The sequence below is a fragment of the Anguilla anguilla genome, chromosome 5 (genome assembly GCF_013347855.1).
Source record: "Anguilla anguilla isolate fAngAng1 chromosome 5, fAngAng1.pri, whole genome shotgun sequence".
Taxonomy (NCBI): Eukaryota; Metazoa; Chordata; class Actinopteri; order Anguilliformes; family Anguillidae; genus Anguilla; species Anguilla anguilla.
Genome location: NC_049205.1, coordinates 45342700 through 45355390, shown reverse-complemented (window position 1 = coordinate 45355390; position 12691 = coordinate 45342700). Strand labels below are relative to the sequence as shown.

The 12691-nt window shown below is 41.7% G+C and overlaps 1 protein-coding gene across 3 annotated transcripts in view; it reads left to right on the top strand.

The window, feature by feature from the left end:
• The first annotated feature begins 416 nt into the window (after window positions 1-416).
• Window positions 417-12691, top strand: part of LOC118227551 (transcription factor 12-like) — a 101005-nt gene continuing 88730 nt past the window's right edge. The window contains exons 1-3 of one of the 3 annotated variants that reach the window (XM_035418130.1): window positions 417-598; window positions 1595-1684; window positions 2292-2364. In XM_035418130.1, coding sequence (XP_035274021.1) covers window positions 1613-1684; window positions 2292-2364 — 145 coding nt within the window. In that variant the 5' untranslated portion in view covers window positions 417-598; window positions 1595-1612. The remainder of the gene's footprint in view (window positions 599-1594; window positions 1685-2291; window positions 2365-12691) is intronic. The other 2 variants (XM_035418127.1, XM_035418128.1) reach the window with 2 other exon arrangements.

Here is a 12691-nt window from a genome sequence, read left to right as displayed (position 1 = left end):
GCCCTTTGCAATTACTGAGCTCACCAGTGCTCTCTTTCTTCTTAAACAGTTGATTTTGGAAAGGCAAAGGTTTGGCCTATGTCATTGACTGGTTTTGTATTTTACAGAGACAAATCATGAAAAAATGTATTTGTCCCAAACATTATGGAGCTCACTATATATGTATAATGTGTTTATTTCTTTTTCTAGAACTGGATATTACAACTGGTGAGCCAGATTTCTCATTAGTCATTTTCTTCTGAATTCGACCATAAAATAAATCAATATTAATTTTAAATATTCAGTACGTTGTTTAAAAGAAAATATTCCATATGTCTGTTAGACCTGTCATTCAAACCCCCTTGGTGGATGAGGGGTTAAGAAGAAACATGATTTAGCTCCGTTTGGCGGAAGGATACAACATCGAACGTCAACGTGGTGATAAGGTTTGCGAAGCAAAAATGTCTGCCTAAGGGAAACTCGTAAGTTACATTCAGGGAATATTTTGCAAATATTGCTGCAAACGCATTGATTCCAAACTCTGTACCACAAGAAGAAGGGAAACAAGGCTTCCATTCTCACATCCGATCGCCCTAGTTGGACTTTTAAACGGGAAAAGGTAAACATTATATAGTGAGTTTGAAAAAAGGGTCTCGGACTGGGTGAAAGAAGTTGGGATACAAGAAAGACTGGAGCTGGTTCGGAGTAGGCTAGCTTAATGGTCGGCATTTGCTTTACCGCTCTAACTCGACGTGGCCTAAGTTGCTTATGTTTCGAATTGTATCAAGAACACACTATTAGTACTGTATGCTTTGTTTTCGTATCTTCATTGTAGGTAGCCTACATGTTTGCCATTTCTTTCTATCAGTGACTGATTTATACCTAACGAGGCACTAACATACTTCCCAAATATCAAAACGAACTGATATCTTCATCATTCTTGAATACGTTGTAGTTGGCGTGAAGTGGCGAATACACCACCGAAATGCTGTAAGTTGTTAGCCAAGCGAGGTTTATACAATAAGCTACAGTAACCATACGTGCGGGCACAAAAAAGAAAAAAAAATGATGATGCTTGCTGAAGCGAATGACACTGGTCGGGTAGTGTTGTGTATGTAGGGACGCAGTGTTCTCCACAAATTGGGTTTCAGCTTTACATATCGCTATCGATTTGTGGTGGGGAGTTATGTCTTCATACTTACGTAGTCATTAGCTTTTCTTTCAAGTCAGTTTATGAGTAGGCTGCTATTGGCGACATATCCTTTGGAGTTAGTGCCTGAAGATAAAGCTGCTTCAATCGAGAAGAGCTTTCTGACAATAGTTGCGGTGTCACCGAAGAATTTGCACGCCTTTTGAAATTTTAGGGTAACGGGTCAGAATTGCTTTCAACTCAATAGCCTTATTCGTAATATAATTGAACAGACACCATAGCGTAAGCATTTGTGGAAGTTATATCGTCAGCCGCAATAGTTTATTCCAGTGGGAATTTTGATTAAACCGAAATCTGTTACTTTGTTGTGCAGTATGGATTTGACTTTTGTGGAAAGGGAAATATTTGCCATTCTATGGGACTGAAGAAAATAGCTCCGCTTTTCGTGCCCATTTTATTTTATAGGTGCAAAGGACCGCCAGGATGAACCCTCAGCAGCGGATTGCCGCTATTGGAACGGATAAGGAATTGAGTGATTTGCTGGATTTTAGCGCGGTAGGATATTGTTCAATTCGTGTAGTTGTAAATTTAATGCGATTATTCTATTATTCTGAAAATTAAATTACTTAAACAGTACTGGCAGCACGTCTCATAGTCCTTGTCTGCGTAAATAAATAGTAACACCGGAAGTTTGGTGTATCTTTAGATCTCATTAAATTCAATTAAATTAAATTCTGGGTCAGCGAAGACCTACACACACACACACACACACAACGTCGATTAAAGATACAAACCACATGCCTTAAGCAAAAGTTGAATATCAAACAAATTCACAGATATTAAAATGAATTGCAAAGGGTGCTTTGGTTTTACTCTCACCATTTTCTCACTCATTGCCTGCAGTTTAGAAAAGTAATTGTAGCAGTTAAACACTTTCAGCGTGGATTTTCTCTGTAATAAGTTTTCCAGTTTTACAAGACAGAAATACTTACTTGCTCCCTATTCAATTTTAGTCCCAAATTAGTGTAAGTGAATATTCAGTAATAGATGATGATAAATGTGCTCTTGAAATTTGTGTGTTTGTGTGCATACATATATGAAAGGACTAAATGCATTCATAATGAAATGTGGACTTATATTTGGACAATATTTCCCTCTATAGATGTTTTCACCACCTGTCAACAGTGGGAAAAACCGACCAACTACTTTGGGGAGCAGCCAATTCAGTGCGCCAGGTTGGATTCATGTTTGGTATCTAAATGTGTAACATGTTTGTTCCATATTCACTGCTTTTTAGTGACTGTCTTCCCTCCCTATCATTTATGGTATCTCTATTATTGCCGCTTTCAGTTTTGTAAATAATTGATTAGTGGTGAAGGGTTGCTATGTCTCGAGGCGTTTTGGCTGATTGTTCTGTTCGTGTTAATGAGGAGCTGACGGGACCAGTGTTCACAGTCAGTCTGATCCTCCTCTTTACCTGTGTGAATCCTGCATGTGCTTTACACATCTGGGCTCTGAAATATCACATGTCCATCTGGAATGGGCGTTGAAGGACTGTAGTTAGCGTGCGAAAAGAAAACCGAGTTCGGACGAAGAGCACGGATTGTGGTGGGCTGTATTTCTCCAAATTTTCTCTGGGGATATATTAGTGTGACAGCTCCTGCTGTGCTCCAGTATTCTAACTTCTTATGTATCAGTCATGCATAGTGTCTTCTTACCATTTAAAGTTTTTTGTTATTTACATGACTTTTTGTTTGGCTCATGCAGTGATAAATAATATTGTACTGTATACCTTTTAAGTTGCTTCATGCAGTTGTTTATTTTCTCGTGATAGTGTGATGCTGATCTTTTGATGAAGATATATTGCTTATCAATGACATTAATGATCGTATTGGTTTCTTCATGTACAGTCAGTTATTGTCTAAACCGTTAGTGCTGAGCCTATTTGTTTTTCCCAAGTTAAAGAGAATACTATGTAATGCTGCCAAATAAATGTAATGTACTATTTTTCTATTTATTTTTAAATGCTGAAGTGCTTGGGGAGTATATTAAATAATTGTTGCTTCCGTGTTTTATTTTATTATTGATTCGATTGCCTTCCCATTTTCTGTTGTGGTGTATGAGTGGGAATTCCTCCTTCCAACCGCTGGCTTATGCATGTATGCCCTCCCCCAATCACAAGCTGAGCTGCGTAAAGTAGGTGGGGATTTCCTGTAGCTTCAGTTCCCCAAAGAACTGGCTCTTGCGGTTTTCACACATTGCTAAATCTCATCTCAATGGTGGGCGCATCGCAGTTTGGTTGCACTGTCAAAGGTCATCTGTGCTTTTGGCGGTAGGGGAGGGGCGTGCGCCTGCATGTGTCCGTCTGTGTCCTGGCGCATGCTTTGGGGTGGGGGTTAGGGTGGGGAGGGGCATCCCGCTCTCCACGTGTTGATAAAGTTGTTCTTAAAAGCCTCAAATTGCTTTAATGGGGATTCTTTTTTGAGTAAGTGTGCCTATTGCGGGATCTTTCACCAAAGCAGACCTATTGTTTAATCAGATTCTGCTGAGGGAAAACAATGGGCACTATGTCTCTGGAATAATTCTGCTGTGCCTGGCAACAAAGCCAGGCTTGTAGTAACAGCTCTGTTCCATATAAAGGACACACTTTCTAGTGGTTAACTGAATACCAAGACAAAAGAAGCAAAAATGGCCTTTTGTGCCTCAAGCTTGTATTTTTATTTTTTTTTTAACTGAAGAACACTTTTTATCTAAAAAGAAAGACGAAGAACACTGATGCATAATTTAATTCTCCTTAAAAGTAGGATGTGAGAGTTAACTAGATTCAATTTTTCTTTACCTGCGGTGGTATAAATGAATAATAAAATGATATTCCGAGTATTATGGAAATTTGTCTGTCCAAAAAAGGCCAATATAAGCTGTTGCAGAAAATATTTTTCACAAACCTAAATAGTAATTCAGTATAAAGAAAAATGAATTCTGTATTTTACACTGTACCGTGTGCCATATGATTTAATATAGCATGGAATTTATCAGCATCATGTGACCTGGTGCATTTATGTCTGAATCACCGGACATGCACAGACAGGTCTCTAAAATTAGCTTTGCGCCTCTTGATGCTTTACTACTTGGCCTCTCACTGAGATCCTACACAGAAATGAAGTTATGTCCATCTCAACTGACACTTTGCAATGACTGCGCGATTCGTGTAAATTCAGTGCAAACGCCATAACTTCTAATTTCCATCCATACCAGTGACTGTGCAAAGTGAATCTGTGGACGACTGGGGAAAATGGCATCACCCACATAATTTGATTGCCGTGAATTAGAACGTGAGGAAAAGTGACGCTAAGAACTGTGAGCACTGAAGTCTGTTGGTGCAAGTCCGACCGGTAGCTCTTGCCTTGTGACGCATGTAGAAGTGCGCTGACGGAAACTTTATGTTGATTCCAACATCCGGTATTTCTTCATCGCTATCTGTTGATGCCAGTGTTGATTCTGATATTTGAAGGTTTTGTTTCAAGTGCAGTGGGCAATCACATAGGCCAACACCCAATTTGTAATGGCTCATAACCTGCAACCAAATAGCTCAAATCTTGCGTTCATGTGATTTACATGAGGAACGTTGATGCGATAAAATCAGTTTTAATATTATTTGCTCATGTATGCATTCTATTACTGGCAGACTGTTATCAAACATATGGTAGAGCATTAGGGATAGAGCAGTACAGTATAATCTCACACAATTTGGATGTTATTGCGTTCTCCTTACTATGTAATAAATGGCTGTAAAATGTCCCTGTAATTAATAAAAGGCATACACCTCAATGTTTAATAACATGTTCATTCACAGAATAAAAACGCAGTGTGTTTGGAGGTCTAGCAAATGGAACAGGGCAAATATAGCCAATGAAAAAAATGATTATAGTTCCCATTTAGCAAAAATTCAAGAAGATGAACTTTGCCAGAAGTACCATACAATCAACTAACTATGCTATGACATTTCCAATGATTTGTTGATAACTCCAAATCAGCTTACATTAAATGTTTTACTGTTTACCTGTGAGAGAATTTACTAGCTAATGTTGCTGTGAACCAAATAATGCTGGCTAACTAACTAGGTCAACAATTGTATTTTTTTTAGCCAAATAGCCTACTAGCTTTATACTAACAAAAGCTGAGGGAGTAAATAAAGTTTTACTTACTCTGGGCAAGTGATATTGTTGGTTACCCCCCAATTAATCAACCCTGTGCCCTGTTCAAGTAGGTGTAGCACAATACAACATCACATTGGCTTAAAAAATCAGTTCTTAGGCAAGCATACTGGCTGATGGGTGATATTGGGCCCACTGTTTGTCCCACATAGCTACAAATGTTCATTGTACTGATGGATGTAGTGCAGGCTCACTGAATGGAGAAGAAGCTTAATCTTGGCTTATTTTCTTAAATCTGTACAAGAAGAAGTCAATTTAGCTTATTTCTGTTTGTGAATGGAATGCATTTATCTGTGGCAATCTTTCAGGCCTATTTATCATCCCATTCAGGGGATAACTCATAACCTGTGCATGGAGTAGTTAAATCAGACTTGTAACCACATTACTGTGTTGTGCTAAAAATGTAGTGTATTTCCTTGACTTGGACAAGAAGCACAATCTGAGACAAGGCACACCAATGTCTAAAATGTGATGATAACACCCTTTTATTGGTTGTAGTGTTGTAGTTTCCAAGGCTGCCTATAAAGTATTGGGCGGACAGGCACGTGTGCGAGTCTCACAAAATTTGTCTATTGCAAACCAGCATCCAAGTGGGCCTCCTTTTATTGTTTAAAATAGAAAAACAATGGTATGTCCTGCTGTCTGGTGGCACTTTTTTAAAAAAAAAACGCACGGGTCAGTCGGAGTTGGGATCGGTCACGCTTCCTGTTTGTCTGCCTCTGCTGCTGGAAGCCCCGCCCCCACGGGGCGAGAGCCGGGAGGTCCGCGCGGAGCTGCCCGTCCCGCCGCGGGCGACTGCGGCCCCCCGCGCGCGCACTCAGCCCGCGGGCTACGACTCCCGCCTCTCAGAGCGGCGTCTGCCACAGAGTTCCCTCAGCCGTCCGCACAGTGCCGAACACTGCCACGCTTACTGTAACCTGACCGCGCAGCAGCACCAGTCACATGTGATGAGGTGGTGAGGTTTGTATGAAAAGCTAAAAAAAATTAATAACATAAACTGAACTGTTCTCTCGTTTTGGGCCGCGCAGTCCTTCTTTTCTTAGCAGGCTTTGTGGTTAGAGCCGGATTGTTGACCGGAGGATGTTTTCATTGCTGATGGGAAATTAGCAAAAACAAGTGGACAGGATGGAATCGTTCTTGTTTGCCAAGAAGAAAAAAAAAAACTTGATGATTTTAGAAGAAGAATGTTGGTGAAAGAAATGGGAAAAAGCAGAAGTATTCCTGTGACTCTTTAGGTCCGTCGTGTTAGTCATGTGACAGGACAACAATCACTGGAAGTAGGGGTTCCGTGCATGAAAGGAAGTTCTTGTATTCATCCTTGTAATTCACTGGCCTCATGTTTTTAATCATTTTTGTTTGGTACCATAGTCAGGGGGACAAAGCCGGCAGGGATGAGGTGCAGAAGATTTTGCCAATGTGCGATCGATCTGATCTGCTTTTGGGATTTGTTCAGTGGCAACATGTTTTGGCCTTTTTGCAAGCGCGGGTAAATGTTTAAATTCTCCATTTCCCTGCTCGTGAAAAAAAGGCCAAAAGGAGCATTTCTGAAGCGTGTCTCGTGGGCTTTGATTCCATGTCCACAGTCGTCCAGCCTGTACCTCGTGTTCCCCTCGCCTTAAATACCTGCATCGCGGGAAATCGCAGGCACGCGGACAGCGGCGATTAATATGCCGTCGACACTTTGGGAGTTAGTTTGTGCGCGTCGAGCACTTTGCGCAACCCCTTATCACTCATTGTCTCAGCGATGCCACCCCCGGTAGCGCACTGCGGGCGGAGTATTTATGCCCCGTTTCCGCTGCGGAGCTGGAACCAGGCTAGCGCAGGCTGTAATGGAACTCTGCTGGATCAGGGTGCCGTGATTGATTTTCCTGTCCCGGTACACATGACCAGGACAGCAGCGCGTTACCTCGCTCTGAATGCAGGTACGCGCCAGATCTACACGGCGGCCAATTGTTATATGTCATTACCGTCCGGCTGTGGTCGGAGACAGCTTTGTGTTTTCTCCGTGTCCCTGGCTGGTCTTTGTGTGGATCAACTCAAATCACAGTGGTATTTGATTAGCTTCTTTTTCAGAGGGTTTAGACTGGAAGCGGTGATGTTGTCTTTTCCACCTACAGCGGGCTTGGCCGGAAACGATATCTGAGTGAATCAGTGTGACAGGAATGATGGAAATCGACTAGGAGCCATCTAGGGTCAAGCTTTACAGTGAAAATGGGGTCACGTTACATTTTACATCGCAGGACAGTTTGTTTCTTGGATTTCTTATGATAGTTTTAGTTGCACTGTATGCATTAGCTAGTTGAAATGGCACCCCATTGGTTTGCATTGAGTCATTCTGCTGTTCTGTAAAATATCTAGGTTATACTCCCCTACGCATTTCATGACACGATCCAGCTTGCTTTCTTTTCTGAACCAATGGAACACTGTTGAATTTGTGCTGTAGTAAATGTAAGATCAGCAGTTTGCTTTGCCTTTGCTTTGCATTAAATGGAGTGTATCCTGCAGTTTCCTGAGCTACGTAATTGTGCAATTCTCTTTTCGGCTAAGGGGCATAACTTTGAAGATCAGTTTCTAGTACTGTGGTTGCGATGGCACTAATAAAATGTGATATGAAATTTATGTGTTGTATATCGAAGGGCAAAGCGCTGTAATGGTGAATTAACAGCAATTTGGCGTTTCTAACTCCGTAACCGTCCCTCGTTGTGAATGTACATTTAGGGATTTAAATGGAACATTATTCAAGTGTAGCGGAGCCCTCCTGTGTTTTTAGCCAGTGGCCCTTCACGTTTTTATGGAAATCTGAAAATTAACGTCACGCCTCGAATGAATTTAACATTGAGCTGTCATTTAAAATGTAATATACTAATAGCATTTTTCAAAGGACGCTTGAAGCTCTCTTAAACACTCCTAGAGTTTGGGCCTGCGAATTTATTACTGAAATTCGGCTGCCGGGACCCCCACAGTATTGACTTGTTTCCATATGTCATTTTGTATATGTTTTTCTAGGGATATTCGATAATGAGGTCATCAACTATTCAGTGATTTTTTTTAAAAAAGAGTATAGGCGTGAGAGGCTGCAGTGGACTACATAACTGCCTTATTTGGCCAGGCACGTCCATGTGAGGTAGTGCTGTTATGCAGAAAAATACCAACGCTTTTCATCTAAGTTTGAGTGTCCCAGTAAGGAAACCTGTCTGCAGGTTACATTAGGCTCTCCATTGACATTCTTCAGAGGAGAGATGAGAAAAACATGGTGACACATTCTGTTGCCGTTACCTATGAAAAGGCAATTTGAAATTCCTGTAGCCTATTTGTTTTGGTCGTAATTTTGAGATGCTTGTTTTGTAATCGCTGTTATTCGGGCTGACTAATTTTTCCTGTTAACCTGTGTTTATTTACAACAGATATCAGATTGATTTCATTTGAATTTAGTATTTAAAATTGCTAATTGCTGGATAATGATTCTGCAGTCACATTAGTGGGATGTGATTATTTATATTCTGTTATTATCTTGGAGGAACCACAATAATCATTGCACACCAAACAGTGAATAAGCAACATCATTACCTAACATGCATGGGTAAATTATTTAGGATTGCTTAAGTGTGGGGTGGTTGTTCAATATTAAATAGATTGTGTAAAAAAAATACTGAATGCTGAATTATTTTATGCTCCTTTCCCAGGTGGCTGATCAGCAATATAAAATGACAGAGAGCGGTGAAGGTAAAGGGAATGCTGAATGATGGTGCCGTCAGTAGGTGCTTTCAGTCGAATAGCTTTCCCTCTGAGTGAAGTGCACAGCCAGTTGTGTTTTCCACAGTGAGCGTTTGATGGATCCTCGATACAGCTTTCTGCTTCAGCCTGGATTCTTTTTTTAATCTATATTACTGGATTAGTCAGTGGTGTTTCATGTGCTCATTAATTATTAATGAGCAGGTAAAAATCAGGAATTAGCATGATTCCACATTATTCATCAGGGACTTAGAGAAGGGGTTACAATTCTTTATTTCATTTTCTTTTGGCAAACGGTCTTAAAGAACTTGGGGAAAGTATTCAGCGTGCATTTTCAGATAATTTCTCGCTGGAAAACAAAAAGGGAACCGACACATATAGCGCAATACGCCACGATTTAAAAGGTGACAAAAGTCTACTTGAGCGCAGCTTATCTTCAAAGCGCTTTCAGTGGATTTGCGAAATTCTGTTTTATGTACTTATTTATTTATTTTTTTGTTTAAAATGTGCCTTTGAAGCGGTGCATTTACTTTCTAATGAATTATTTCAAAGCAGATGCAATATTTATAACTTGGGTGGCGGGGACTTGAGCGCGTCTTCTCCAGGACCAGCTGAAAGGCTGTTCACAGGAAGCGGCGGCGGGCTCTCCGGAAGGCTCTCGTCCTCTCTCCCCATCCTGGCTGATTTGGGCTCACTCGGGCCCTGATTGTCGAGGGCGTGCTTATGCAGATCCACATTAGAGCCGATGGCCTCCTCGCGTGCAGAATGCACTTCCTCCGCGGGACTGCCAGAGGAGCCTGTGATTAATGACGGTCTAAACACTTCACAGATGTAGCAGCAGGGATCCCAGTCCCTAAATCTGAATGAAGTATTATTTGTATATTTATGTACACGTGTGTGTGTGTGTGTGTTTGTGTATGTACATATATATGTGTGTGTGTGTGTGTGTGTATGTATATATATATATGTGTGTGTGTATGTGTGTGTGTGTGTGTGTATGTATATATATATATATATCTGTGTGTGTGTGTGTATAAACGTGTGTGCTTTTTCAGAACTTAAAATTTTTGTCAAGCGGTCCCATCCCAGCCCTTTGTTAAACAGACCTCCTTTCATTTTCGGAGCCCGTCTGTGTTGTGCAAGGTACGTCTCTTTCTTCCAGAGGCAGCTGCTTATTTTTAGATAACCTGCAACCTCGCTCTAAGAACCGAGGGCTGCTGGGGTCTGTGATGCGTTGAAATCCCACTAGTTCAAATGAGTGCCTTCTTCTGGCACAGGGCCTCCTCTACTACAGGGAGGATCGGGCCCGAGTTTGGACAGCTTTCATTTCTGTATCACAGGTCATCGCCCAACTTGGTTACAGAGGATCGTGCTGTTGCCATAGTGATGGAGGTCCTTCGAAGGCAGGTTACTTGGCACATCTTTTGCATCTCTTCGCGGTTCCGCCAAGAGGTTAGAGCTTCAGAACGGCACAGTTATATCTTTCCGCCAAAAATGATAACGGTTATGGCGAACGATGAAGGATATGGCAGGCTCCTCATTGTGCCGTTCCCTTCGGCCTGGCTCTGCGAAGGCGTTCTGTTTCTGTGTTTAAATAGTCAATTCAAGTTTAGCTTGATGCCTTAAAAAAAATTATTTTATGTCTTTAAACAAATCCAGATATTTGAGGGGATAACGGGAGGTCTTTAATGTTGTAAATCTGTTCCGTGTCGTTCTGTTATTTTACATCTTCTTGCTTTTGTTTGCTGAACATTATATAGTGAATGAGGTGCACCTGAACATAAACATAAATTACCTTGTGTGTTTTTGTCCTTGACGGGAGGCATCAGAGCTCCGGGTTTGCCTTGGCACAGAACGGACACATCCTCTTTGGCTCTGCGGAGCTACCGTCGAAACAAAGCGGAGGTAGTCTAAACTTCCACGCGCCGGTGAGGCCGTGAGCCTGGGTGTTTGTTCAGGTTGGGCTTTCGTGTTTTTCTTTCCCAGGTTGAGGAGGTGGCGAGCGTTGCGGGAGCCCTCAGGGATGGCGGCTCACCCGCGCACACGCGTAGCGTAGCACCTGCAGTCACTGTTATTTCAGAGCTGAAGGGTGTGGCTTGCATATGAATAAATTACTTTTTTTAAAAGAAGGAATTTAGAGTTCAGAAATGTTGCTCTGGACATGGGAGAATATGACTTAAACCGCGTTATGGAGTTTGGAACGCACTTCGCGGTTAATGTAAAATCCATCCGTGGTTTGGCTCCGTTTGTGGAAATAGGTAATTACTTCTGCGAGCACCTACTTACAACCTACAGTGATATTTCTAACTTGGCAGGATGCATTGAGCATAAGCATTCATAAAGAGCAACCTTACTTGGTTATGTAAACATTCTTCACAACTGTGTAGCATCAGGCTTCACAGGTTATAGTTCTAATGTAAAAAAAAATCTGTATTCCAGTTGTATTAGTTCTCAAACTGGTTTCTGCGGTTCATGTGTTCTGGGCATCTGTTACAGTTATGGTGCATCCAGTGGGTGTGGAAAGATCCATGTTTGATTAAGTTTTGAAGCGGCACTCAAAATCAGAAGCGCTTGTCCAGATGAGTGCCCCCCCCCCTCCCTTAAACACCATCGCTGTCCTCACCGCAGCAGAAGTGTGTGTGTGTGTGTGTGTGTGTGAGTGTGAGTGTGTGTGTGTGTGTGTGTGACAGCAGCAGCCAGGACCCGGGTTTCATTTGGGTGACGGAAAGTCACGACCAGGCCTGGTGATGTCACTATGACTGGACTGCCAAACACAGGGTGCTGTTAAAGCTCTCTCCCTCCTGTGTCTAACAGTGAGGACAGTCCAAGGTTCAGCGTGATGCTCTTCATGGTTTTTCTTTCATAAATGCTCACGAGGCCTTTGCCCTTGTGCTGTGGGCATTTTGTTGGCAGGTAGAAAAGGAAAATATTGTAAACAGCATGCTGAAATATTGTCAAGGTTTATTCTTCCAGACTGTAGACATAGTATTGCAAAAGGAGTTTGTAAAAGGAGTTCACATTTTCTGTTCTGTTTTCTGAATATAGTGAAAGTGTTTTTACTGAAATGTGTGCGCAGGAAGAAAATTAATTCTGTTCTGAAAATGACAAGGGCCCACAATGGAAAAGTCCCCACGTTGACTTGTCTGTGCCGTGAGTAGACAGTATGCGCATTGACAGGACTTTCTGTAGCCTACCGGTGATCTTGCCTGTGGCAAGATTGTAATTATCAACGTTATGCCACCAGCCCTGTCTGAAAAGATTTAGCACTGAAGGGTTTCAGAAAGGTCTTAGACGCAAGTCTTTCTGTTTTTAATGACCCCCCCCCACCCCCGTTTTCACGCATTCCAAATGATCTGTGGCAGATGTGCGTGTTCCGTGCACTCCATATTGAATGTAATAATCTATTAATGGGTTTTTCCAGATAAACGTTCTCCGTCCAGATCATTATAATGTGTTTAGAATTGTGCTGGTGCATAATCTGTCAGATTAATACATATTTTCCGTAAAGAATTCAGAATTTCTGGCGTAACTGGTGAAGTGACCCATTCCTGTGAGTGTTGAGTAGTGCGTAGTCCAGCTCCCCGGTTTTGATTCATTGCATTGTAGAATTGTTAAG